The sequence below is a fragment of the Sporothrix schenckii genome (assembly GCF_000961545.1).
Source record: "Sporothrix schenckii 1099-18 chromosome Unknown Cont47, whole genome shotgun sequence".
Classification (NCBI taxonomy): domain Eukaryota; kingdom Fungi; phylum Ascomycota; class Sordariomycetes; order Ophiostomatales; family Ophiostomataceae; genus Sporothrix; species Sporothrix schenckii.
Genome location: NW_015971148.1, coordinates 5,546,379 through 5,573,573, shown reverse-complemented (window position 1 = coordinate 5,573,573; position 27,195 = coordinate 5,546,379). Strand labels below are relative to the sequence as shown.

General features: G+C 52.1%; 11 protein-coding genes across 11 annotated transcripts; 7 read left to right on the top strand and 4 right to left on the bottom strand.

The window, feature by feature from the left end:
* Positions 1-1,130: 1,130 nt before the first annotated feature.
* On the top strand, positions 1,131-2,407 carry SPSK_04325 (uncharacterized protein; the record flags this gene model as incomplete). Its single annotated transcript, XM_016731133.1, has 2 exons — positions 1,131-1,323; positions 1,389-2,407. The coding sequence occupies 2 exons, from the start codon at positions 1,131-1,133 to the stop codon at positions 2,405-2,407; spliced, it is 1,212 nt and encodes a 403-aa protein (XP_016586300.1).
* Positions 2,408-4,987: 2,580 nt separating this feature from the next.
* Positions 4,988-6,863, bottom strand: SPSK_04117 (alkaline D-peptidase; the record flags this gene model as incomplete). The annotated part of the gene is made up of 4 exons (XM_016730928.1): positions 4,988-5,777; positions 5,857-6,118; positions 6,194-6,232; positions 6,305-6,863. The coding sequence occupies 4 exons, from the start codon at positions 6,861-6,863 to the stop codon at positions 4,988-4,990; spliced, it is 1,650 nt and encodes a 549-aa protein (XP_016586299.1).
* A 618-nt stretch (positions 6,864-7,481) lies between these two features.
* Positions 7,482-8,222, bottom strand: SPSK_04532 (uncharacterized protein; the record flags this gene model as incomplete). The annotated part of the gene is made up of 1 exon (XM_016731336.1): positions 7,482-8,222. One exon carries the CDS (start codon positions 8,220-8,222, stop codon positions 7,482-7,484), a length of 741 nt encoding a protein of 246 aa, XP_016586298.1.
* Positions 8,223-10,144: 1,922 nt separating this feature from the next.
* SPSK_04712 (uncharacterized protein) lies at positions 10,145-10,444 on the top strand (the record flags this gene model as incomplete). The annotated part of the gene is made up of 1 exon (XM_016731509.1): positions 10,145-10,444. One exon carries the CDS (start codon positions 10,145-10,147, stop codon positions 10,442-10,444), a length of 300 nt encoding a protein of 99 aa, XP_016586297.1.
* Positions 10,445-10,819: 375 nt separating this feature from the next.
* SPSK_04481 (uncharacterized protein) lies at positions 10,820-11,746 on the bottom strand (the record flags this gene model as incomplete). Its single annotated transcript, XM_016731286.1, has 1 exon — positions 10,820-11,746. One exon carries the CDS (start codon positions 11,744-11,746, stop codon positions 10,820-10,822), a length of 927 nt encoding a protein of 308 aa, XP_016586296.1.
* A 903-nt stretch (positions 11,747-12,649) lies between these two features.
* On the bottom strand, positions 12,650-12,967 carry SPSK_04702 (uncharacterized protein; the record flags this gene model as incomplete). Its single annotated transcript, XM_016731500.1, has 1 exon — positions 12,650-12,967. The coding sequence occupies one exon, from the start codon at positions 12,965-12,967 to the stop codon at positions 12,650-12,652; it is 318 nt and encodes a 105-aa protein (XP_016586295.1).
* Positions 12,968-13,527: 560 nt separating this feature from the next.
* On the top strand, positions 13,528-14,499 carry SPSK_04455 (uncharacterized protein; the record flags this gene model as incomplete). The annotated part of the gene is made up of 1 exon (XM_016731262.1): positions 13,528-14,499. One exon carries the CDS (start codon positions 13,528-13,530, stop codon positions 14,497-14,499), a length of 972 nt encoding a protein of 323 aa, XP_016586294.1.
* Positions 14,500-16,328: 1,829 nt separating this feature from the next.
* Positions 16,329-18,108, top strand: SPSK_04153 (amino acid permease; the record flags this gene model as incomplete). The annotated part of the gene is made up of 2 exons (XM_016730964.1): positions 16,329-16,465; positions 16,530-18,108. 2 exons carry the CDS (start codon positions 16,329-16,331, stop codon positions 18,106-18,108), a joined length of 1,716 nt encoding a protein of 571 aa, XP_016586293.1.
* Positions 18,109-19,427: 1,319 nt separating this feature from the next.
* SPSK_04390 (uncharacterized protein) lies at positions 19,428-20,558 on the top strand (the record flags this gene model as incomplete). The annotated part of the gene is made up of 1 exon (XM_016731198.1): positions 19,428-20,558. One exon carries the CDS (start codon positions 19,428-19,430, stop codon positions 20,556-20,558), a length of 1,131 nt encoding a protein of 376 aa, XP_016586292.1.
* A 1,797-nt stretch (positions 20,559-22,355) lies between these two features.
* On the top strand, positions 22,356-23,514 carry SPSK_04375 (uncharacterized protein; the record flags this gene model as incomplete). The annotated part of the gene is made up of 3 exons (XM_016731183.1): positions 22,356-23,170; positions 23,247-23,416; positions 23,474-23,514. The coding sequence occupies 3 exons, from the start codon at positions 22,356-22,358 to the stop codon at positions 23,512-23,514; spliced, it is 1,026 nt and encodes a 341-aa protein (XP_016586291.1).
* A 1,945-nt stretch (positions 23,515-25,459) lies between these two features.
* On the top strand, positions 25,460-27,103 carry SPSK_04202 (MFS transporter, SP family, general alpha glucoside:H+ symporter; the record flags this gene model as incomplete). Its single annotated transcript, XM_016731013.1, has 1 exon — positions 25,460-27,103. The coding sequence occupies one exon, from the start codon at positions 25,460-25,462 to the stop codon at positions 27,101-27,103; it is 1,644 nt and encodes a 547-aa protein (XP_016586290.1).
* Between the last annotated feature and the right edge of the window lie 92 nt (positions 27,104-27,195).

Sequence of the window (27,195 nt, the reverse complement as noted above, 5' to 3'; positions counted from 1 at the left end):
TGCGTCGTGACAAAATGTCTGTTGCCCAGTGTCCCATTGTAAGTGGTTAGGTCAATTTTGCCACACAAAGACCATCCCGATACGCCGCCCCATCCACGACTCTGGCATCGTTGCTGGTGCTGTGTGTCTTCCCCTCGTCCTGGCGCTCATCACTTCTGAGTACGGCCTATGTGGCCGGAGTTACGAGTACTTTGTGAGATTACTGGGACCGACAAAAGATGTGCAGTGGATGGACAAGGGCCGTAACCTCATAATGGCAGGCCTAGAAGAGCTGGAAACGGTCATCTCGGCGCTGTCCGGGATGACTCCTTACTCTCCTACTTGACCGTTCCTTCAAAGGACGCCTGCCCCTGGGCAATGGCGTATATCGATGTCGTAAAACTCTCTTCGGCTAAGGGATACAACCACCGCGACACAAAGGTCAGCTACGGAGCAGATCAACCACGCTAGAAGATCCCTTCCCTTATTGTCTCGTTTCTTTTTCCAGCCCTCGCCATACGGCTGGTCTCACGGCCGCCTGTCCAACCTGCCCACCAGCTGCTGCATCGATTTCCCCGAGGCGTCTTTTGTTCCTAAGAAAAACTGTCTTGGCAGGAAGTATCTGTCCGTCCGTACTCCGTACATCTACGCCGTCCTGGCAACCGTCCTGTCGTCTTTCAGCCCATGCTGTCGCTTGTTTCGCATATCCATCATCCTTGTCCTGCCTCGTCCCCTGTCCACGACCATCCTACATTAATCCCCAAGCGGGAGGGCTGCTTGGAACCGAATCTGCAAGTGTGTTTGTTCCTGGCCCTGGATCCGAGCGCCTGATTTTGCGTTCAATCTGCTGGGGTATACTGCAAGGTCCCCGAATGTGGTCCAGTGGCTCGGTGGTTTGGGTGGTCCATGAAATAGATAAACTCTGGCCTCGCCTCACTTCATTTCATCTCAACTCAATCGACCTTGTGATGGTTGTTCGCTGTGGATGAGTCCGGTTTGATCGTTCGCCAGTGCACCCTTCGACGTTCGCTCCCCACCGACCCACGCTGGTTCTTTGCACGCCAGGCGACAGTCGACCACTCGCCGTCAAACTCGCCGTCGGCCTCGCCCGTCCATCTCAAGTCCTTTCCAACGCTGTCATCATCATCACCATGGCCGTCGACTACCCTACGCGGAGTTCGACCGTCGTCGTCGCCAACGCCGCCCTTATCATCATCACCGGCATCTTTTTCTTCGTTCGCCTCTGGGTCCGCCTCGTCATCTTGCACCAAGTCGGTCTCGACGATGTCTTGATTTGGGCTGCATCCCTCTTTGCCTTCAGCCTCGCCCTCACCTCGATTTTGAGTATGTCAATGAGCATCGTCTACTTGTTTTTGAAACCGTAGAGCATTGGAGTATTAACAAAACAGTGACCAAATATGGCATGGGCCTGCACATCGAGGACGTCTCTGCCTCCGACTTGGAGAGCTTCTTGATCCTCCAGTTTGTCTCGGCTGTGTCCTACGTCTGGGCCTTTGTCCTCATCAAGCTGTCCTTTGCCGTCTTCTACCTGCGCGTCATCCCGACCACCGGCTTCCGCCGCCTCAACTATGTCATCATCGCCATCTTGGCCGCCCAGGGCGTCGAGGAGACCTTTGTCGTGTGCTTTGCCTGCCGGCCCATCTACAAGTTCTGGCGCCCAGCCGTTGACGGCACCTGTCTGAACCTCTTGAACTTCTACTACATCTCCTTTGGCATCAAGCTGGCCACCGACCTCGTGCTCTTCCTCGAGCCCATCCCGACGCTGCTGCGCCTCAAGCTGCCGTGGGTCAAGCGCGTCGGCCTAATTGTCATGTTCTCGCTCGGCCTCCTGACTTGCGTCATCTCCATTATCCGTGCCACCTACCTCAGCGACACCAGCGAGGACATCACCTGGCGTCTCATTGACCCCATCGACTGGTCCACCGCTGAGGTCTGCTCACTCATCATCTGCGCCTGCGTGCCCTACGTGCGCAACCTGCTGGCCGAGATTCCGATCCTCAACGAGGCCCTCGGCCTGTCGTCCAACCACTCCAAGGCCTACCCGTCCAACTACGGCCCGCGCTCGGGCCACCAGGGCAACTCCATCGCCCTGCAGAGCCAGCGCACCTACATCCAGTCACGCAACTACACGGGAGCGGCCGGTGGCGGCGGCGGTGTTGGCGGTGGCAGCAGCAACGGCCTGGGCGGTGTCTCGACCTTGGCGTCCGCATCGGCCAATCCCTACGGCGGCGCCAACAACGGCTCCCATCAGCCACACCGCAACCGCGCCACCGAGTCGACCGAGGAGATTTTCCCCAATTACATGGACAAGCAGGGCGGCATTGTCGTGTCGACGGACGTCAAGGTCGCCGTCGAGGAGGGCTCACACCAGAGCCAGGCCCGGTCCAGCTATTCCGAGTCAAGGTGATGGCCACACTGGTGCTGTGTTGTCTTTTTGCGTTGCCTTGTTCTATGGTAGTCTTATTCCCCCAATGTACATGTCTCTTAGTGGTGTCTTTTTTTTCTTTGTTTTCCAGCCGTCTTGTCGCTTCTGCAGTTGAACTTTTACAAAAAAGCGTGGGACGTAAGAATGATTTATTACACACGAGGCAATCGTGCTACCAATTCTTTTATGACCAAAATACCTTTGATTTGTTTTGGATATGAATTACGGATTGAATATTAGTTAAATATTTACTTTTGTGTAACGCTCAATTCATGACAGCAATCCAATCCCTCCCCTCTTCCCCCCCTGAGTTCATCCCACTGTCACATCTGCCCGTCTGTGCACACGAGCATCCCTCACTCTTTTTTGCCTGTCGATCATTGACTCGTTCTTTCCTGTTCTTCCAACAAACCTGGTTTCTGACAGAAGAACAAAACCTGGGCTTCAGCTGGAAAGGGGCCCTCCAGCGGCTGTTCTGGTCCACGGGCAGGGGCGAGCTTTCAGCGGATCAAAACTCGAAGACTACCACTGCACATCACTCTCGGCCGAACTTTTTTTTTTTTTTTTGTTCTTTCCTGCACTTCCGTTTTGCTTTTTTCTCCGTTTTCTCCGTTTGATTCGCGGAGAACGTGCCCGTAGCGACATGCTTGTTCTGGAAATGATCGTTGGGTCGGTGGATAAAGGGGGCGGAATCCTTGCAACGCGTTGGGCAAATCTGTATGTTGCATGTTTGCAGAATATGGATGTACGGTTGGTACATTTGCGGACGTAGTTGGGACAGTCGACCCTTGTCTGTTATTGATTTGTGTTTTATTCGACCCCTATTCAACGAACACCTTCAGCATTGGTTACATGTAGAGTGTTACTTTGTATGTTGTATTAGGGCCCGGTTTTACTCCATATTGTTTCGATACGCACGCACGTTGCATTGCAGCTGTTTATAAGGTTCAGTTTGAAGCGTCGCAGTCATCACAGGCTTTATGCTTTTATTTGCTTTTTTACATCGTCCATCAAATGGATCACATCGTCGCACGCTGTCCAGTCGATCAAATCACTGATTCTGTTGCAGTCACACCTCGCCAATCGTGTTGACAACATACGAAGCACACAGTACGTAAATATTCCTACGTATTACGACGTATTTGCTTTTGACGTTCACTCACCGGGGTCCCTTGCCGTGGTGACTGCGGCACCGCACGTCCCAATTGTATCACATCTACTGTAGCACCCACAAGCGACGAGACTGCTCACGTCGTACCCGCCATCAATTTCTCCGGGTGCCCACAACTTTGTGTGTTCCGTGCTACGCATGACCGCACACGTTCCTCGTCACGTTATCATCGGTTGTTTCCTGAGGACGTTATCCTGTCTTTCATTTTAAGATGTTAAGATGCAAAAACAAGGTTGCGCGGTCGATTCTGTCGAGAAGTATGCATTTCTTTTATTTTGTGAAATGACACATGTTTTTTTTTCTGTCGTTTTTTTTTAAAAAGAATTTACAAAAATAAAATAAAAATAAATGATATTCAGATTTGTTTATTACCTAATATGAGAAAACGTAAATAATTTTTTTTTAAAAAAAAAAAAAAACCGTAAAACCTATTCAACGTTGGAAACGGCAACACATCACAAACCGTTTTGGGCAGCCATAGTCGAAGAGCTCGTTCTCTTGGAGTCGGCCGACGCGGGAATGAAGCGCGAGTTCGTTCACCTAGTCGTCATTATCGGTACCAGCTCGTAAGGCGGGCGACATTGTCTCTGTGTCTTCCAGTCGGCCAGTCTTTTACGGCAACATCCATGCCCGACTGAGCGCGCTTTTGGATCGCTTGTTGTGGCGGATCGAAATGCGTGTTTTGCCGGAACGGTTATCGAGGCTGTGCTGCCCAAACCTGCTGAGCCTGAGACGCCCACCGCCGTCACAGCCATAACAAAGCTAATAGCAGTGGTGTTGAGGCTACATTTGGACGGTGGCCAGCCTGCTTCTGCCGCAGTGGTGTCGTCATTGCCGCTGGCACCGAAGTCATAGAGGCGCCAGCGACGGCACAACTCGCCCAGTCCTCCCGACGTCCACATACGGCACGTGTGGCACCTGGGAGTGAAGCTCGTGGACGGTGTCACCGAGCACCGGGGTACGGTGTTGACGGCTGACAAAAAGATACCCAAATGTCGATGGCGGTGTGTATCGCAGTGTCGGGCAAGGAGCCGTCGTCGGATGTGTTCAGGAGGGAACGGGCCACTGTGGGAGACAAATAATGTTAGAACACGAAGCAAAATTTGTTCACTTTAGCAAGCTCACTAGGATTGGCAACACCTATCCAAGTTGATTTTGTCTGCATCGTGCATTGATGATCATATAAGGTATCCTGCCAAGCAATTTTGTTTAAGCCAATGAGTACATAGATTAATAAAAAAAATATAAATTAAATATTTACTGTGGACGTAAATCAAAGTGCCGAAGCTATGATTCTATGATTCTTGACGCGATAAAGGTACCGATGGGTTCAGAGGGAACAAATGTAAACAGTAGCAAAGTTTACACTACTACCTTATTCCATCACCAACTTAGGATGATCCCCGCATCAATGTCGACTGTCTGCCTAGAACTGACAGGCTCTGTGCAAAGCCAGTTGTACTGTCAGTATCGAAAATAAATTGGTCGGCAATATTCTGGCCAAGTGATCCCACTTCCTGCCAGGTGATGCAGGTGGGCGTGTCGGCGTCGACAGGTGCTTTCTTGTCCTGGAAAACGGCTACAAACAGATGTTTTGTGCCCTGAACTACATTGCTCGGATAGATGCGGAAGTCAAGGTTCTCCAGCTCAATATTGGCCGCAAAGGCTGTTTGGTTGCGCAAGTCAATACCGTCGACAACGAGATCTGCAACCACAAAGCCGTAGCCATCGCTGGGCGACTGGATAACAGCAGTGTCGCCATTTCCAGATTGGCCGGTATAGTTTCCGCTGTAGTACGCCGCGGCCTCCGCCGCTGCCAACGCCTCCAGATCCAGCAAGGCCAAGGAAACAATGTCAGCATAGGCATTGAGATCAGCAGCCGTGCCACTGGTATCGTGGGACAAGATGGCGAATCCTGCACCCAAGTCTGGCGACAGTCCAAAGTAGCTCGCATAAGCTCCGGCATAACCATTCTTCGTAAAGACGTCAAGCACGGTCGAGTTTGCGTACTGGCCAGCATGGTAGATCTCCCACGGACGGCCGACACCGTTCCGAAGGTTGGATGTGTCTGCAATGGGCTGCAGCCAACGGCGTGTCGCGGATGCAGAGATGAGTTTGGACTTCATCATTGCACGACCTGCCCTGGCCAAGTCTCGTGTCGTCGAAAGAAGTGACATTCCACTGCGCGTGAGCAATTTTGTTAGAAAATAAAAAAACATTATGATAATCATAAATAATGGGAAACAAAAGGAGTACTAACGCCGGCTCGCCGATGCTTGAGCTGTGAAAGTCCCCACCAAAGACTTGTGATTCAGAGGATGGCGTAAGAAGGCCGCTCCTTGTCATGTTTAGAGGCTGAAGGAAGCTTGCGGATAGGATGGCATCAAAGCTTGTGGCCTTGCACTTTGCCTTGCCGCTTCTCTCGATGGCAAATGCAAGAAGCTGGAACGCTGCGTTGGAGATAATAGGTGTTGTGTCCGGGAGCGCATATGGCGTAGAGGCACCTATCTTCGTGATGAAATCTAATTACGGTCAGCTTGTATCAAACGGTAGATAATCAGCAAGTAGAGGCGTATACTTGATTTGACATGACATACCTTCATGATTGCACTCGCTACCGAGTTGGCAGGCGTAGGCTGGACTGAGGTTAGAACGTTGTGAACCGTCTTTTATATACGAAAAGAGATGAAAAAGAAAAGAAAATTTACAGTCACGAACAATGCCTGACATCTGGCCAGCCAAAGAACCGATAGAGACGTTATCCCAGTCCACAGCGATAGAGCCCGAGGACAAACTCGTCTCCAACAACTCAGGCAGAAATACCGTGATAGGCTGCTCCCAGTAGCCGTCGCCCATCTGGATCAGCCAGGCATAGACAGTGAAGACTTGAGTCAATGTTCCAGTGGGAAAGATCGTGTCGAGACCGACCGTTTTGTTGTTTGCCAAGGAAGGAACCGTATGGGAGTAGTCGAAGAATATGAAATCTTCGTCGTCGCCAGCGTCGGCAATAGAGTAAAGTGCGAGCGAGAATGATGTCGTATTGGGAGAAATGCAGCCAAAGTTATCACTGCAACCCGTTTTCACAAGGTTATCAAAAAGTCCACTGAAAGTTGCAGTTGCCTTTTGGATGGCAGAGGACGATTTGTTGATGCCTGGAACTGGGTAGTATGCACGAATGAGAGGACAGGGCTGATAAGGCAAGTCCTGTGCGGACGAAACTGCAGCTAGTCCCGCGAGGAGGGCGACAAGACTTGCTCGATGTTGCATGGTGGCGGAGATAATGTGAGCTGGGGTACCTGTGACAGTCACGAAAAGCTGTGGATGGTGGAGGGAGGATGGGGGATGGTAAACGAGAAGAAAAAGTAGACACGGAAGTGGCTGCGCAACACTTATATATAAGTAAACATGTAAATAAAAGCCACTACTGATTGTCAACAGATTCGACAATCTGATTCCATTAACGACAACGCTTTATGAATGCAGTTCTTGGCTCACTGCCCTGTGTAAGTGAGTTGACCCATTTTTTCTCCGTGTCCGTATCCGCATCCGCATCCGTGTATGACCGGTGCTCATCAGCAGATGGTGATTAAGCACAGCCACAATACCACGAAGAAGCTTCTTGAGAGCCGCTGCAATCATTCGTAGAATATGAACTAACACTCCATACACTTTGTGGTACCTATCACTACTGCACCCTTCAATCTCCCCTGCAGGATGGGGCGGTGGAGTCAAGGCACCAAGCTCATCATCTCGGTGACGGACGAACTACGGCCATGGCTCATTTATCAACGTATGGTGTCTTGGCACTGCGAATTGAATTGGCCCGACCGTAATGCATGGAAATATTGTATTTGAACTAATACCAGCGGGCACAAGGACGACGTGTTACATACCCCGTATGTACCCATCAAATGGAGGGAATTGCCCGTCGAAGAGGATATCCAAAACCGAGTAATCAAGCGTTTGCAGCGCACCTTGGGATTCTATTGGAATATGGAAACCCGACTCCTGTAGAAGAGACGTATCTGCTGCAATAACACTTGCCGAGTCCATTGGCTGAACAAAACTGCTTGGGTTGGAAACTCCTATCGTCGTTAAAGATGACCCTTCTGATGCTGCACCCGGAGTCTGGTTTGAGACTGTAGTCCCAGAGGGCGATATCATTTGGAGATGCTGCTTGTGCCAGGTCTCAATGGCTCGTGCCCTCTTTAAGAACTGGTGAAATGTGCTTTGGTCTTTGGTTTCCGCCGTCGAATTGGCCGAAGCAGCTGACTCCAACCGTAGGAGTATCTGGCGGAGGGAATGTCGAATGTCAAGAAAGTGGACAAGTTGATGCGTCAGGGGCGATATTCGGGGGTCCTTGACAAGAACGTCGAGCCGGACCGCAAGAGACAATCCGCAGCTCAGTATCACCCAGGCCATGTTTGTGATGACAAACTCTTCGCCAGGTGTCATGCCCAACAGAAAACCGACCAAAGAACGTGACGCAGATACGACAGACGTCAGGCTTTCGACAAGGCGTGCGTCATATATTATGGCGTTTCCCATCTTCTTGTTGCCAAAAGGGAAGCCGGGCAGAGTCATCTGGCCAAGTATAAGTTCAAGAAAACTAACTTGCAAGGACATCGTGGCTATGATGTTAAATGTCCGCCGTCACGTGATATCGAGGGGGTAGTTTGCTTACAACTGTCGCTCAATGGAAATGAGAGGGATGACTTGAAAGAGTCTAATTCTTCCCGCATGGGGGCCGTTCTTGTATATCCATCATCTTGTGGAGCTGCCGGTAACTTCAAAATATCATCGGCAGCCTCTAAAAGTTCCTGCAAACGTACAATGTGCTGAATATATGCATCCGACGGGTATTCTGCCAGAACAGAGAGTTTGACAGCACTCTCTAGGACAAAGGCAGTGCGTGGGAAATGTCTCAACTTCTGCATGACAATGGAGGATCTAAAACTATGTCAGTGCATGTGGCAGATTAGAATGGTATGGCCACAGCGATGATACTCACATGGACGACAAGTAATACGTGCCGATGAGAGCTCGCAGTTCTTGCGTGCTCCATTCTGTAGGAAACTCTTCTGTATCGTCCGGGGCAGGCTTTTCCACGTTCCATAATGCAATGGATTTTGGCCGGTCCAACCTCAGATCAGACACGATACTTGTGGCAAGATGCAAATGCTGAGAATACTTCCGTGGCCTTGGTTGATAATGCGCCCTGGATTTGGTACATTTGTTAGTTATTCATTCAAGCAAGACCGGCGCAGAGGCTGTTCATACCATGCCGAGTGCACCAAAAGACCTTGCAATAGGTCAAGCGATGCTATATTTCCATGTATCATTTTCTCTGCCACAGTGGCATTGAAAGACCGGCTGAGTCGGTTTTGCAAGATGCTGTTGCCGTAACTGGCTGCGGCCAAAATGGCAAGGTATAGACAAGGCCGCTGCTCCTGCAGTATCACCGGTGCCACATTTTTTGGTATGTGTACAAACGGGAAATGTGGTAGCATGCGGCTGCTGTAGAAGTGCAACAACGAGGCAGCGATGTCGTCGCTAACATGGCCTGGTGATGTAGATGCGGGCAACGAGGATATACCAACGGGCGATACAGACATACGTTGCCTACACACTTCTAAACGATCGGGGCCATTTGTACTCCGAGTGTGCCTACCATGCGGTCTGCCGTGGCGCGCTATGGCAAATACACAGTGTTTGTGCAGGCGCACGCACCGGTCGCAGGAGCCTGAGTCCTGTGTGCGGTCACACCGGATTTTGGCGTGGAAGCATGTTTCGCAGGTTTTCAACCGTGGCGGTTCTCGAGAATCTTGTGTCGGTGGCGTCATATGTATGATGGCTATAATGTGTATTGAGGTTAATTATGGCCCGTTGCGCGTCCCTTCGCGAACGTGTTTGAGGCAGGAGTGAGATTGAAGGTACGCGGGGGAAGGAAGGAGCGAGGCGGTCAACGGTGGCAGAATACGGCAGTGCCTCTCAACTCCGTCCATAGCGTGCCATTGACTGCAATACATTGCCAGGGACATCGTATGTAGAGAGTGTTTGGTCAATCTGGGGAAAGAAGAATAGCGAAAGAGAGGCGATACACCGTTTAACTATTAGCTGAGCTTGAATAGATCGTCGAGTCACTCCAGCAGCCCATTGCCATTCGGAACACATCCACGCCACGAAATACATCAATAACACAACCATGAATTCAATTTCTTTGCAACATCCTTGACGGCGTCCTCGTTTGGGATGGGCCTCCGCGGGTGCTTATCAGACGGTGCTAGTGACTAGGCATCGTGGCCACCGAGTACCTAATACTAGGTTCCAGGGCGATTCGTCTATCCACTTTTGGTAAACAGAGCCTGTTACCTGGGTTATCCCCAAGCACAAAGCAAAGCACAAAGGATGTGTCACCTGCGTACAGAATTGCTGAATTGTACCAGGATATTCCGCTTGCACATCCTGTTTGGAGGGCAATCGCATCACCTTTGAGGCCACATGCCACGTGCGCCAACGGCAGCGTGACCATAGTAGCCGCTGCCGTGATGGCGGAGGCCTACAAGGAGGGACCCATCGCCAACTTTGCAGATACCTCCATGAAGCTTTTTATCGGGGCAGTCCTTGTAAAAGTCGTGCCCTGGAAATACGGCAAGAAAAAGGCACGCGAGGGTATCTTAAAGGTGGTGGGGTGGCTTCCAGGAGCCATAGCAAACGGTGCGGACACCGTCGGTGAATGGGCGGCAGCCATTGGGAAGATGCTGCACCGGAAGGCAAACGCCAGGCCCGTTGATGAGGAAGGCCAGGGAGATCAGGAGAATGGGGGGAATTCTGCGGGTCGGGGGTGACGGCGCAGCCCAGGCCGGCAAGAGTTGTTGTTGAGTTGAGAAGTACGTCGAGCGGCCCGTGTCAGTTTTAAGTTTTTTTTTTCTTTCTTTCTTATTACTACCGGGCGTAAATAGATGCCTCCTCCATGTATTTTCTTTTTATCCTGTAAGTATTGTTATGGGGGGCCCAGGGCGATAGACTGGCACTTCTTCGTGGTGTCCTGGACGAGTAATTGTTTCACAAGGAAACCAAGACCAGTCTAGTAAGTGAGAGCGAGCAAAGATTGAAGTGAAATTAATTGAGTTTTACCTGGTATATTTGATATTTAACAAAGTTTGTCTCTTAGCCATACATGTCCTCCAGGTGCCAAAAACGTTAATCCCAACAAACCTGTTTCAAGACCATATCCTCCATGTCCTCTTACGACTGACCTTTTTTCCCCTCGCCTTGCCATCTTCCTCCTTACCAACTTCCTCCTTACCAACTTCCTTCTTACCATCCTCCTGCTTACATCTTTCCTGCTCTAGGTCGTGAAGCACACTCTTGGTGTAACGACCATGTATGCGCGCAAGAGATTGGAAATGATGTGAGTACCTTGGTGTGTCTGTGCAGAATCGAACGAAGAACGGTAGAAGGTCACTGTGTATCCTGACCCACATTTGAATTAAATTGGGGATTTGAAACGGCCACCCGCAAAGTTCGGTGCATTTTTGCAAGTGGAAGCAGACGGTTTTAGTATCAACAGCCGCAGCCTGTGCAGGGAACGGGTAGTCGGTGTCGAGTATTTTTTGAAGTGCTATTGCCCGGCATTTTTCCGTCAGTGAAGCGTATATGGCTCTGCCGTGCTCTATTTCCTGATACCCGCCATGGGAATTGCAGTTGGCCCAGGCTCTATGACACTCGAGCACATGGGTGACCAGCAAGAGTGCCGTCTCGGTGCGTCCTTCGGCAGGCAGCGCAATTATAATTTCCGCAAAATGCTCCAGCATCTCAACAACTCGGGATGCAGCTTTACGGGGGGAATCTTCCGTGAGAGTGGGATACTCCTCCCTTAGCAACAGTGTCGCTTTGTAGATGTCCGTGATGGCGTCGCGTATGGCATAGGTAAGACGTTCCGCATCGTCTAGGATATTGTCCATATTGAACTGACTGTGTGGAGGTAGGGACAATGACGTGCAGGACGTGGTTTGCCTAGCCTTTGCGTCATTTTCATGCCTTGCATCGTTGATATCACGTGGCGTGGTGCATGGAGAGATAATATCGCTTTCGACCACTGTCACCTCGCTTTTCGAGTCACTAGCAAGTTCGTCTGTGACATCCATGGCGATAAACTGACTTGTTGTTCAAGATGTATGGCTGGTGGTGATTGTGGCAGGTGCAAATATTGTGGAATAACGGTTAAGGAAGTAAGGCCGGAACAGAATTGCCAGAGCAGATATTTATACAAAAGGAGGACCGGCTGCATGGACAGATGTACTTGCGTATGCAGTCCGCAGGATACGCCGTTCAGACTCCTAAACACATACGTTACATACAGTCTCTTCGACGACAACATTACTACGGAAGGGGCTTACGCAGCTTCAAGGTGGTGTTAAACAACCAACACCAAAGAGTTCGACTCATCTTCTTTCCGTATTGCCGAACTTAATAATTAGTATGGTCATAAGGGACGTACCTACACTAGTGTTGAACACCTCGAGCAATGCAGGACCACGACAGATTTTTCTCTACACGCAGATTCTCAATTTTGAAACGCCGCCCTCAACAATATACTTAAATTAAAAAGGTGTGCGGCATGATGCACAGATGTTTCTTCAGAGTAACGCGTTAGAGAATTTGGTGATTAACCTGGTCGCAGATGTCATGGTCAAACCAACAGTAATGCAGTCGAAGCTCAAGTGTAAGAATGCGTGACACTTAGTGAGGTCTTGTGACCAAGCTAGTTCTATTCGTGTAAATATCGATCGTTCCCCAAAGGCCACTACTCCAAACCACTATGCGTGGGGGACAATTGGAAGTACATGCCACCTCGTCATATATGGACAAGAAGGCACAGGAGACTAAACAGCCAACTTGTGCTGAACACTGAAAGTAATACAACAAACATCGCGGCCATCACACAATGCACACGATATAACGGCCAAATAGTTCGACTTGCGAGCAGGATTTCTGGCACTGTATGAGTACTTGCATCATTTTTCAATGTTGATATACCAAGTTCGGAGCTAGGCTTTCTTCTTTCCCTTTCCCTTCTTCTTGTGGACGGCAGGCTTATCAGAGGCCGACACAGTGGCGGCGGATGTTGCAGAGACTGGTGGAGGGACGGGCCAGCAAGGTTCAGACAGTTGCGGATCGGTTTTGTCGGCTTCTTCTCGCTTCTTGGTTTTGAGCATGTCGTAGATAATGCCCACAATGCAGGCAAGGACGATTAAAACTACATGGTACCACAAGGAGCCCTCCAAGACGGGCGGGCCCATACCCCGTCTAAATTCTTCGCTTTTGGTCTGTATGGGAGGCGCGTGGTAATGAGGCGTGTAATGCATTTTTGTAGATATCTATGATGGTATTTGTGTTAGTATGACACAAGCTGTTGAGTTTTAGCTGATGTCCATGCGAATGCTCTCACAGCCAGTGATAGAGTTCTGGTCGACGATCTTGGATATGTCTGTCGCCGTGATGGTGTTGGATGGCGACACAAGAGGTTTGTGCAATATTGGCCAAAAGATGGTATGTGTACAAATGAAACAAACAATGACTCTTGTTATAGCAGACGAAAACAATGTCGCGTTATTTCGTGCAACCAGGGAAGGAACGATGATACGAGAATGGCATTGCTGAGTCGATCCAACAGGCCGTTTTCTCTTGATGCCATTATGGCTGACATAGAGCCTTCCATATTAGGTTGAAATGAACAGCATCACTATTGTTGCCCCTCGGCACGAAACAAATGGCAAGTGCTTGCCAGGTATCGCTCTCCCCTGCCCTCTGGAGTACATAAACATGACACGTTGCACTGCGAATCTGTCGCTCAAAACTCAATGTCGAGCAACACCTCTCCACGTCGAAATCATAGAATCGAATATCCTAATCACAGTACCTCACAATGGCTGACAACATTGATACAAAGCTGGACGACGAAATCGACCTTTTCGTCCTCACCACTGCTCCCTCTACCACATCGACCGCGCAGGACAGTGGCAGCCTAACTGAAGCGTCTCCGTCACAGGCAAGGTCCACGGCGACGGACACATCAGCCAATATCGCAGAGCTAGCCTCCAGCATGCAGATCGGCGACGAGGTGCTCACAACAATCGACAAGATCATCACTAATCTTTACAAAGCCCACCCATCGACTGCCGCCGGATATGCCGCCGTGCAAACGTGTGGCCAGGACTTGATCATCGTCATGCGCAGCTTTGCCGTTATCATGCAGATGCTTCCGGTGGACGAGGTGCACAAAACAATTGGTGCCATCACAAAAACAATTGTCGCTTCCTATCACCAGTGGGCGGAGACGCGCATCCAACTGAGCGACATTGCACCTTACGAACGGATCATTAGCATGCTGAACGTCTGGCTTTTGCAGGTTGTGAACCATATCGTTGCCAGTTCGCCCACGCTGTCTGGCTGGTCCGGGGAAAGGTCTTCAGTAGATAACATGGGCATTGTGTACGAAGCCGAGTCTTGTCTTCTTACGGTTCGTTCGCACGAGAGTTCTCGCGTCAGCCAAGTGTGGGCCGCGGCAATAGATGCCTTGCTTCCCAAATTTGTCCGCTTGTGTACGGAGCCGTGGTTTTGGCCGGGGAGACTTGGGAGCTTGGTAACGGCCTATTCCTCTTACGTGACAGCAAAGTTGGCCAAGCTGAAGCCGACCATTGTCACGAAGGAGACGGACATGCACAAGCCGTCGTCCGACTGGGCATTGTTCGTTGCTAACCGGTACGCGAAGAGACCGGCGAATGAGCCGGCGACCATGTCCGTGACGCAGCTAAAGCCGGCGACCAAGCCTAAACCAGCGGCCAAGAGCACACCCAATGTGAAAGACGATGACGATGATTTGTGTTTGTTGATGTAATCCGGGGACTTTGGATTCTGGGAAAGGAAAACTAGTCAAGTCAGAATCAAATTCAGTAGGAAATCAATACAGTTTCAGTTGAACAAAAACAACAAAGCAACAAACCCTCGACAGACGCCGACGTGGTGTGAAGGTCTCAAAGTGCTCCGTGCAATTCAAGTGTCGTCTCTGCCCGTGGTGTATTCGGTGATTGATCCTGCTAATGGTAGGCCTATTGCAGTCCAAATCAGCAAGGCGCCATGTCCTGCTTACCTATTGATCAATCGCACGTTCGACCTCTCAGCCCGGCGTTTCCCAAATGGGACATTTTGTCCAGACGGTAGTATCGGTCGTGGGCGTACCCTGGCCATTGATAGTCGCTTGTCAAACAACTGCCACACAGTGGAAGGTGGCCAGAAGGCTGATAAGAGGGGATGGATGTAATGAGGAGTTATGGAGGCGCTGCTTGGAGAAGGCGGCGTCCAAGATTGGCAACGCGTCGAGCTGCAAGGGTGTAGGGCGGTCGCGTGTAGTTTACAGACCTGGTTTAGCGTACTTTATGGCTCAGAGCGGGTGCTACGGTTTGGGCTGTCTTGATGTGTCGCCATCTCCCTTTGCCAAGCGCTGTAACTATCTCCGTCTGGCCGCTCCGCCTGCTGTTATCTGCTAGCTGTTGATAACAGGGCGGGGAAGGAAACACCATTCCATGGACAAATATTCCGTTTTAGGGCTTGCGGCGCGTTCTGGCCGGAAGGCTAGGACACCAAACGCGCCAATCTGCAGACACTAAATCGTACTGTCCCCAGACTCCTTATCTCTCCCGCTGTAAGGCCTAGCTGCCATTGCGGGCTACGTAGCGCTCCACACGTCGTCCTCGGTAAAAACAGGCACTAAATACACCGTTTCTGGTGACAATTGCACTGAGGAACAGACTATTGCGGAGCCACAACTTGTGTAATTAGCGGCAGTATGTCTTATCTCCCGCCACAGCAGACCACCCAATCCTCCTTGAATCCATTTGACAGAACCTGTGCTTTTATCGACTATGTGATGATGTTGCAGCAATGTCTTCGGAGCGTCGCTTATCGCTCGTACGGTAGTACGTACTTTTTACTCCCTGGACATGCTCCCTGAATGTCGTAATTCCTTTCTATTGTTGGCCTTCGCTCTGCGACGTATTCGTTTGCTCCTTCCCCTCAAACACATGTCCTCCATTAGCTCAATAGCGCCTGGCAAATCATTCCCAAATGGGAAAGTAGAGCCGCTCGCCTACGCACCTTGTGTGCTCTGTGTGCCTGTCCTTATCATCATGGTCCTCCCTGCTGTTACCCCACGCCGTATCTGAGCGTTTTGTTTACGTATTTGTCCATCATCTGCAGTTGCATAGTCCACCAAATCAACACCCAGCAGACCGAGCGCAACCCTCAAGACTCTTCTGCACCCACGCGCGCTGATGTAATGTGGGCCGCTTGGCAGCTTGCTTGCTCCTGGCCATGCGAGCACGATGATGAAGACGGGCGATGAAGATGGTGTGGAGATGCTGGCAGGTGAAGCGGTCGTGAGCTTATCAGGACTGCCCTCTTGTTGTCCGTTTGGCTGTCCTTTTTCCCGCCCCCCAGTTCGTCCTCCCAATTCGTTCTCGCGGACCGTTTATTTATATCGCCGCCCTCGCCCTTTCCACATCGACAATTTCATTGTCATTGACACGACTTACATTCTCCAGAAAAACAACTCCTCACATCCCCCCCAAATCTCCATCCCATGAACAGATCAAACGCAACCCGACCTCACTTGCAGCTTTTCCCGCCCCGGAAGCCCCCGCCCAGTGCACAAAGATTCTCGGAACCAACATGTCCGCCGACGACAAGGACTCATTGAAGCGTGTTGACGAAGAACCGGTCACATCTGTATTGGCAGCCAATGAGATCCCGGTGCTGAAGGGCGACCATGATGCGGACGACGATGTCCTGGCAGCTCTGGGTTACAAGTGGGTCTCTCCCTGTTACTGATATCGACCACCCTCTACGGATGTACTGACGGTGCTGTGCCAGGTCCGAATTCAAACGCGAGTTCTCCCTCTGGTCGACATTTTGCGTCTCCTTTGCCGTCCTCGGCCTGCTGCCCTCTGTTGCCTCGACTCTCTACTACGGCCTCGGCTATGCCGGCACCCCGGGCATGGTCTGGGGCTGGCTGATCGCCATGGCCTTTATCCAGTGCATCGCCATGGGCATGGCAGAGCTGTGCTCCGCCATGCCCACGTCTGGTGGCCTGTACTATGCCTCGGCCGTCCTGGCGCCACCCAAGTATGGCCCCTTTGCTGCCTGGTGCACGGGCTGGTCCAACTGGCTGGGTCAGGTCACGGCCGCACCCTCGGTCAACTACTCACTAGCTGCCATGATCCTGGCTGCTGCCTCTATCACGCACGAGGACTATAGCCCGCAAAACTACCAGGTGTTCCTGTTGACCGTCTTTTTGATGATCGTCCATGCCATCATCTCGTCGGCGCCGACGCGGTTCGTGGCTCAGTTCAATTCCATTGGCAGCACCTTCAACATGATGGCCCTCGTCGTCGTGTTCGTTGTCATCCTCGCCGCCGACAACCGCTCGTCCCAGGGCCTGTCTCGCTTCAACGACTCGTCGGCCGTCTGGGGCGAGTTTTACCCGGGTACCGACTTCCCCAAGGGCGTGTCTATCTTGATGTCCTTCATCGCCGTCATCTGGACCATGAGCGGCTACGACTCGCCCTTCCACTTGTCCGAGGAGTGCTCCAACGCCAACATTGCCAGCCCACGCGCCATTGTCATGACCTCTGGCATTGGCGGCGCCATCGGTTGGGCATTGAACATGGCCATTGCTTATACGATTGTCGACATTGACGCCGCCCTCAACGATCAGAGCGGTCAGCCTTTTGCTGCCTACCTGCTGCAGGTGCTTGGTGAAAAGACTGCCCTCGCCTGCCTGTCGCTGACCATTGTCGCCGGCTTCAGCATGGGCCAGGGCTGTATGGTTGCCGCGTCGCGTGTCACGTTCTCATACAGTCGCGATGGCTGCCTCCCCTTCTCGCGGTACTGGGCCTCGGTCAACCAGACTACCAAGACGCCCGTCAATGCCGTCTGGCTCAACTGCTTTGTCGGCTGTGTGTCAGTGCTTCTGCTGTTTGCCGGCGACGCCGCCATCGGTGCCATTTTCTCGATTGGCGCCATTGGCGCCTTTGTCGCCTTCACCATTCCCATTGCCATCCGCACGTTCTTTGTAGGCAGCCGCTTCCGCCCGGGGCCCTGGAACCTGGGCAAATTCTCGTACGTCATTGGCGTCCTGTCCACCACGTTCACCCTGTTCATGATCCCTATCCTCTGCTTGCCCTCCGTCACGGGTGCCAACTTGGATGCCCAAGGCATGAACTGGACCATTCTCTGCTGGGGTGCACCTATGCTGCTGGCCGTTGTCTGGTTCTGGGTCGACGCACACAAGTGGTTTAAGGGCCCCAAGATCAACATTTCCCACATGGTCCATGACCAGCAGGTGGCACCCTTTGTGATTCAGGGTGAAGGCGAGGTCAGCGAGGTCGGCGAGCTGGACTCGAACCAGCCCATAATTCCTACCAAGCAAGACAGCCTGTCGAAAGTGTAGACACTCTTGCGGGGGGTGGCCCTTGCGTACACAGGCTTTGATCGCTCCTTGAACGAAATAAATTGTCGTGTATCGTTGCCGGAGTGGCTTGTTTTACTGGAATTTTACATTCGCTATATTCTATTTACTTACTAATACAACATCTCGGCGCTACCCTAGGTTGCTGCCAATCTACTCATTCTGTGGTTTTTTATTTATTTTTTTAGGTTTCTCTATCTAGTATTCATGTATCGTTGAAGTGGCATTAGCCAAAAATTGTATTGCCACGAAAGAACCACACTTGGTCTACGAACCATAAAGGTGATTTATGCGGCACAGATGCCGCCAGTAAACAATTTTGGCAAGAGTGAGACGCAGGTTAGGTAATGGCCGGACTTATTCCGCATGTGTTATGTCATGGTGCCAGAGAATTCAACTTCTGTGTTATCTGATGCTGCCACTAAGTTTCCGTTGTAAAGTTCGGCAAGGCAAAAAATTAAATGAAAATTGTAATTTTCTGAACTCAAGTCAGGACCGTGTAGAGCAGTTTATGTTTTACAGCATTTTCATTAATTGAACGTAAATCTCAATCTGTACATTGTTGTTTCGTTACAGATTTTTGCGCCTTTATCTATTTGGACCCAAAACAGCAGAGATGAGTAGTATAATTGTTCTTGTGCGTATTCTAGCACTTTGTTGTAAGCCGAACACGAGATCCTTTTTAAAACGACTTCATTGCACAGCAATGAACCAGCTATACGAACGGCGTACGGACAGCCTGACAACAGTGTGTTGCACTTGAGTTCATACTCCGTGAGATTGTAGTTTAGTTTTACTTAACTTTGTCGCTTGTCTTGAGCCATGATTGGCTGAACTTTATAAGACGCTCCGAGCGTTCAGGTTGGCAGATACAGGATCACGACTTCGCACTGCAACAAATAAAGTTTATTCCTATAAAATGGCCATATGAGTAATGTACAGATTTTGTGACAATATTTAAGTGCACGTTTTTTCTCGTCTGCTGCGTCTTTCAATTGTGCATCTGTCTATTACAACTGTGTGAATCTCGTTTTTCATCACCTTTACCACTGATCTCGAACATCTGATCGCACGTTACCACCTGTTGTCAGCCTCGGTTTGGATATACACTACCATAAATCCTATTATATATTACGTCACTACCCTATTCAACTATGGGTTCCTATTTATCTGCTGCAAAAACTTTTGTCGTCAAACCGACCCCTTCGCGTCCCCTCTGCCAGCGCCTACAGGCCTTTTGCTTGAGGTTGTTGCTAAGGCTGCGCGAACGGAAAGAGTCGTATTCCCGGCTGTACGACCAGATGGCCGCGCTCGATGACATGTGGACCAGGGGACTAGCTAAGCTGTCGTACTACGAATGTGAACGAAGACGACTTCTGCGAGAGCGCTCGGAAATACTATTGGCGCTGAGCAAATTCTTTGTCCGGCCAGGTGAAAAAACGTGCGATATCGAGACAGAGTGGATGCGCATACCACGGAGCTTGGACTTCGACGACGATGCATTGATCGACACTGTCACTGCTACACCCAATCCCGACCCAAGTTGGACAGTCTCATTTTATCGCAGTATTCCTATGACCCGAGACCCGGTCACCCAGAATGTCTGGTGTCCCATTCTTGGCAGTTACGTGCACCGTACGAATATTGCTCGCTGTCCGGTGCTCAAGTGCCTCGGTGTCCATGAGGGTTCTTCTACGGCGCTCTTTGGTGGCGCCGACGATAGGCCGGGCGGAGAGCTAACGCCGATGAAACGACCCGAGAACGGCATGGTCATGTGTGGCTTGTACAAGGAGCTGGTGGATTCCGGGCGCGCGACAATTCTGCCCTTGGAGGACAACGAAGGCTCCGACGGCGAGAAGGGCAGTTCTACCTATGTCATATACCTCCTGGACGGAGACTTACGCAAACCCGACGCACCAGATGCGATGCGCGGTCTCCACCGAAAGAGACTCCAGTTCAGGGGTACGTCCTACCGACCTAGCAAGGACTTTCTGCGCTTCAAATTCATTATCAATGCGCTGCACCAGAGGCGGTGCGATGTTCCGACGGACGTGCCCATCATCGCTCCCAAAAGGGACGACGATGCCGTCGGCTGCTTGCTGCCCAATGTGGCCCAGGCACTTTGGAATTCGCTGGGCGCGTTGCCAAGGGGCCGCCTTCGGCAGTGCATCCTCTTCAAGTTCAGTGTCCAGTTTGGCTGTCTGTCTCGGGAGAATGCACAGTATTTGTGGAACGTGTCAAGTGAACCCCCTGTTCTGGCAGACGACGAGGAGAAAGCCGCGACCATCCACGCGCTGGAGTGGACCGTGGCGTGCAACAGAGTCGTGGAAGACAGGGAAGTCGCCTCCCGGCCGTTTATTGATGAAATGGAGATCAAAGCGGAGTTGGACGATATGTTTCTTTACGGACAGTTCCCGGACGAGTGGCCGTAGGATGGCCCCCAGTCAAGAGATGGACAACCCGGCGGACGTGAATCAGACGAAGAGGATGATAAAAGATATTTCGTCGGCGATGTGTTGCAGAGGAGAATATGCAGGTTGTTTCTGTTGTACAATAGAAGCTTGGGCTATATAGCATCGCCGCAGTATTATTCTTGTTTACTAAATGGAGAAATGTTTTGTAGTTAGTATTACGTCTAGTAAGTCAAAATGCGAAGCAGATTTAGCTCCTTGGTCCCGTCCCTTGTGCTGTGTGTTGTATCCCAGCCACCGGATCGCTCTCGGGTCTTGGTCGAGTCGATGATATCAAAGACGGTGCTGTCACCGCGGTTTGTAGGCTTTCCTATGTAGGCTTGTTTTGGACAATGAACGTGAAAATCGGGATAAGAATCAAACCAGTTTTGCCGATTCAGCTAGTCCTCGAATGCTTAACTGATTATTGAGAAGGGCCGCCTGGGGTTGTGTGGCGAAAGCTGAGCGAGTCACTTGCGTAGTTCATTTAGTCTCGTGCTGTCGACGATCTGTAGACGGCATGCCAGTATGTGGTTAGAGCATCGATGGGACAGTACAGGCAGCTCTAGGGACAGAACGTAGAACGAGCAAGAAAGACACAAACCATACTCGGGATGCTGGGTCAACCCCTTTGCATAAACGCAGCGTTTAAGTCCTTGAACGTAATGATATACACTTTGCACCATTTACAAGTCTGGGCTACTAGAATGGTAGATATATTTGATCCTCTTCTGGCCGACGCACGGGTATATAATGGCCGGCAGCGATGTATCGATGCCGTCGAACCGGCTGCGTCGCAAAGCCCAGATCTAGGATAACACGCCCATACCCAGCTGCTGACGAAGAATGGAGACCGCCCTTTGCTCGTATTCCTGGCTCATTGTGGCCAGTTCGACACCCGCTGGTTCATTTCTGCCTTTCAGTACACCAGGTCGTCCTGCTGTCCGATGTCAAGGAATATAGGGACAGGGATGGTAGAATGCGTGGCAATAATCTGTAAGCAGCGGTTTCGTTCCAGACGTGGTCAGCATGGTATTGAATAATATTTGGCATGCCAAACCTTTCGAGGATACATTCATCTACAAGGAATGTCCGTCTGATAAAAGCATGTTCGTGGAAATAGTATGAGAAAAACGGGAAGATCGACGCGCACGATGAGACTGCCCAAACTGTCGTCTGATTGCGGGAGAGTTGTCTTGCGGACTTTAGTTGCGCGCGGCAAGGGACTCTGTCTCGTATCGCAAATATTGCAGGTGCAGGAATTCCTGGTACTTGATGCCCGTCGTGGCGACTGATACCCGGCGGTCGTTGTCTTAGCCCTTGCTTGGTTATGGCGGGAAGATAATGCCGTCGAGTGAAAACAAAGTAATTACGGCGGTAGAGGCCGGTAGCCGTTAATCTCACCGTTGATCCAGCCCTAGCATGGCTTACGAGATATGCTTAAATGCATATCTAGTGACACGACTACACGACATACTGAGCCCCTCGTTTATTTGCTAGTATGTGATGGCCATTGTGAATTTACTGGTTTAGAAGGATGCAAGTTCCTCGTCGGAAGAACAGAGGACAACAGATCCGGGCGGGAGCAATATAGGACACTATCAGGATAAAGTGTTTCCGCCGACTTCAGCCCGGCAGTTGTTTGTTATGATTCCGACGATAGGCAAGAAATGTATATGGATTTCGTCGTTTGTTGTATATTTTGTCTGCGTTCCAAGGACACCGCCCGTGCACTTCAGGAGGCATACCTTGGAATTCGACATCGACATTGACGCCGCCATGCATGTCGTGATACTCGCATTCGCACTGTTTTTCCACCAGGCGTGGGCCCAAGCCCGGGCCCCGATGCTGCGGTTCAGCTGTTCGCAGCTGGTAACCGACCGCATCGATCCGCTGGTCAACCCAGGCGCCATCCCGTCACCGCACCTGCACCAGATTGTGGGCGGCAACTCGTTCAACGCGACCATGGACCCGTCGACCCACGACCTGGCGACCGCGTCGACGTGTACGAGCTGCACATTTTCCGAAGACTTTTCCAACTACTGGACCGCCGTCCTCTACTTCAAGGCCCGCAACGGCACGTTGCGACGGGTGCCGCAGTTTCCCAACGTCGGCCTTGGAGGCAATGGCGGCATCACGGTGTACTACATCCCGCCGTACGACGGCAAGACGAAAGTGACGGCGTTCAAGCCCGGGTTCCGCATGCTCGTCGGGGACGCATCGCTGCGCAAGCGGGGCAAAGACCGCAAGGTGTGCCACCGGTGCATGATTGCCGACGGCGACCGCAACAATATCGAGTGCTCGTCACCGGACACGGAATCGCTGCCGAAGGAGCCGTGCCTAGGCGGCATCCGGACGGTGATTACGTTCCCGACGTGCTGGGACGGCGTTAGCACAGACAGCCCGGACCACGAAAGCCATGTGGCTTACCCGCCCAAGGGGACGTTTGACAACAACGCGGCGTGTCCGTCGACGCACCCGGTCCACATTCCACAGGTGATGTACGAGGTGATGTGGGACACGCGGCCATTTAACGACAAGACGCTGTGGCCGGAGGATGGGTCACAGCCGTTTTTGTGGTCGACCAACGACAAGTACGTTCTCAAGGGCCTCCATTGCCCCAAATCGAATCGCCTGCTGCACACCCATACTAACTGCCTCTTTGCACAGGACCGGCTATTCGCAACACGGCGACTACGTGTTTGGTTGGAAGGGCGATGCCCTCCAGCGGGCGCTCGACGCCAAGTGCACAGGCAACGTCTGCGACGTGCTCAAGACACAGACGGACACAGAGGCCATGAAGTGCACCAAGAAGCCGCAGTTCGAGGAGAGCCAGGACTGTACGTGGCCCACGACCCAGGTCAAACGGTGCGAACATACACTAACAAAAGAAATAGGGATCACCGAGTTGCCGGGCATGGGAGCAAAGACGGCGTAGGCGTGAGGACGGGTGAGAATCTGGATGCTGGAACTAATGATAGATCAGTCGTCGCCCCGTCGAGATTCACATCCGTAAAGAAATGCTCGCTCTTCTGTAATCCAGTACGGTCTCTGAGTTGTGGTAAATGCGGACAATACACGAGTCACTAAAGCGGTGTAAGTGGACAATTCTCATACACCGTGAAGAGTATCTCCGAGATATGGCTCGGTTGCCGGCGCACATCCCCCAACCAACACCGCCCCCAAATCCCCGCATCTCGGTTGTGGCTTAATGACCCCTTGTTCCTCCCACAAGTGCGCGTAACGTCACGCCGTTCCAGACGACTTGCCTGATAGGGACATCGCCGAAGATCCTGCTACACAAGGATACAAGTAGGGCATGCGCCTGAAAGCTGCGAGATCAAAAGAACGGGCCGAATGGTTGTTGTTCCCGATAAGGCCACAGGGTTATAACGTACACCGTTCATAATATAGAGTACAGAGTACAGAGTAGAGAGTACGTAGCAGAATACATCTGCCTGCGTCGAAGACAACAACTGCGGAGGCATTGTGCCGGACTCAGCACGACAATGCATCAGAAGTTGCCACGGTTCTTGCATGGCCTTTTGCAGTTGGATACGCTCGTCCTCGTCCTCCAATATCGTCTCTGTTATACGAGAGTATCGCCACGGAGTCAATTTCAAAAGCAAGCCAGCACGTGGCTCTCTGCGCATTCGTCTCTATTTCCCATCCATGACGCTGACAATCTCGTTTGCCCTATTTTAGCCGGTCGTGGCGATCGCTAGCAATTCAGCACTGCGTTGAAGCCTGGTAACCACTAAATATGCTGGCGTACGGCTGGGCGCACTGCTAAGCACACAGCCAAACCCACTGAAGACTAGCGCCATTTCCCGCTGCAGTGCCCCGCAAAATACCCTCAAAACCGCCCTAGCCCCCGCATCGACTGTCGATCTGGCGTGTTCTTGTCTCTATTAGGGCGTAGCTCGCCTCAAAAACCACCATACGTTAACGTAGGCCTCATCTTGTCTCGGTTTTGTGTGGACTTCGTATTTTTCATCCTGACACCTCAGGCCTGACATCTGCGCTCCTTCCCTGCAAGGCTCTTTCCCACACGTACCAGTTATGTCATCTTGTGTTGTGATCAGCCGGGGAAGGTGGAAAGACGAAAAGAAAAGAGACAGGGAAAGATACAGGGAGAGAGAAAGGGGAACAAGAAAAGAGGAGGTGTGCACGTCGTGACTTCCGTGTTTGTCAACCAGTAGCCAACTTATCTACTTTGTTGGGCCTTTGCATCCATCGTCCCAACGTCACGTACTTTTGAAATCCATACTCCACGACATCCGTGAACAATCAAGACAATTCCCGCCCCCAAGCACCTAGCCTTGGTCCCCAGGGTGACAGTCAATGCTCCCGTGGCATTGTGTATCGGAGCAAACACATCCGAGACGCCCAGGCCCAGACCAGCAGATATACGCCACTACAAGAGGAAGAACGTACGTCGTCTCGGTCATCCACCAACAGGCCACTGGTGTTGTACTCCAAAACAGCCAACCACATACGACGCCGGGGATCCTCGGTGCTGCAAAGAGTCCCAAACAGGAAAGATTTTCGACCACTGCGTGTACTTGGAGGCGAACTGGGGCTACACGACCAATGCGGGCCGTAGGATCAACCAAACATGGGCTGAAGAAGAGAGACGAACGACCAGGGACCGCACGCGAGAATACAGATGAGAAGAGGCGAGAAGAAACGATGACGAGCCACGCGTGAGGACTCCTCACGGCGACTGCCGCTCCCCGATTGTATATAAACCAGCCCGGGATGCATTGATCAGCCGTCTTTGCTGTCTGCTATTCAGAATCGCTCTTCCCCGGTCGACTCTTCTCTTTGCTAATACACAGTTTTCTCTCTTCCTACATCCTACAGTTTCGCAGTCCTCCACCATGAGCGAGAAAGTCGCCGACAACGCGGCCCCGGCCTCACCCGGCCGCGTCGCCGACGGCCTTCACGATGTCGAAAAGCCCGACGCCGTGCACACTGACCTCGTCCTCGATAACGTCGTCCTCATGAACGACGCCTTTGACGGCGAGAACTACGAGCACGGCCAGACCCTCTGGCAGTCCGTCAAGCAGCACCCCTGGGCCTGCTTCTGGGCGTTTGTCATGACCTTTACAATTGTCATGGAGTCCTTTGACATGTTCCTCAACAGCAACTTTGTCGCCCTCGCGCATTTCCAGCGCACCTTTGGCGTCGTCATTGGCAAGGACGCCGACGGCAACATTGCGTACTCCATTCCCACCCGCTGGCAGAGTGCCCTGTTCCAGTCCGGCCAGTGCGGCGCCTTTGTCGGCGTTTTCTTGGCTGGGCCCATCACCAACCGCCTGGGCTACCGCTGGACGACCATCCTGGCGCTGGTGCTGATGAACGCCACCATTTTCATCAGCTTCTTCGCCAATTCCCTGGCCGTCCTGACCATTGGCCAGGCCTTTGAGGGCGTGCCGTGGGGGCTGTTCATTGCCAACTCGCCGGCCTACGCGTCCGAGATCGTGCCCATGGCCCTGCGCGGCGCCTGCACGGCCACGCTCCAGATGGCCTGGTCCATTGGCGGCATCATCGTGTCCGCCGCCACGCTGGCCTACAACAAACGCAACGACGAGTGGGCATGGCGCGTGCCCCTGGCCCTGCAGTGGATCTTCCCGACCCCGCTGCTGATTCTCGTCTTCCTGGCCCCTGAGTCGCCCTGGTGGCTGATCCGCCACGGCAAGCGCGACAGGGCCCTCAAGTCCATCAAGCGCCTAGGGGCCCGTGACGACGAGCACGCCCAGCAGTTGCTGGCCATGATTGAGCGAACCGTCGAAATTGAGCGCAAACTGGGCGGCACGCCGTCGCTGCTGGACCTGTTCCGCGGCACCGACCTCCGGCGGACCACAATCACATGCCTCATGTACGCCTCGCAAAACGTGGCCGGCAACCTTATTGCCAACCAGGCCACCTTCTTCTTTGAGCAGGCCGGCATCTCCTCGGACCGCTCCTTTCAGCTCAACCTCATCAACTCGTGCCTCGGCGTCATCGCCAACGCCCTGTCCTGGCTGCTGACGGGTTGGTTCACCCGCCGCTCCATCTACCTCTGGGGCACCGCCACCAACGTCACTTTGCTGTTTGTCCTGGGCATCGTCGCGTCCCTCCACCAAAACTCCGCCACCAACTACACCCAGGCCATCCTGGGCATCCTGATTTCGTTTGTCTTTGCCGGCACCATGGGCCCCATCTCCTACACCATCATCAGCGAGACGTCGTCGGTCCGCCTGCGCGCCCTGTCGACCGGCGTCGGCCGCGCCGCCTACTACGTCGCTGAGATCCCCCTCATCTACCTCAACTCGCAGCTCCTGAATGCGACCGGCTGGAATGTTGCCGGCAAGTGCGGATACGTCTGGGGCAGCACAGCCGCCATAAGCTGGATCGTGGCCTACTTCTTCCTGCCCGAGATGAAGCACCGCTCCTACCGCGAGATTGACATTCTGTTCAACCGCAAGGTGCCGGCGCGCCAGTTTAGCAAAACGGTCATTGACGTGGCGGAAAACGAGTAGACTGCGTGTGGCCCAATGGGGACACGAACGAACAGGTCGTTGGTGACAGCAGATTATGAAGGATTGCACGGATGTGGCCCGATATCAGATGA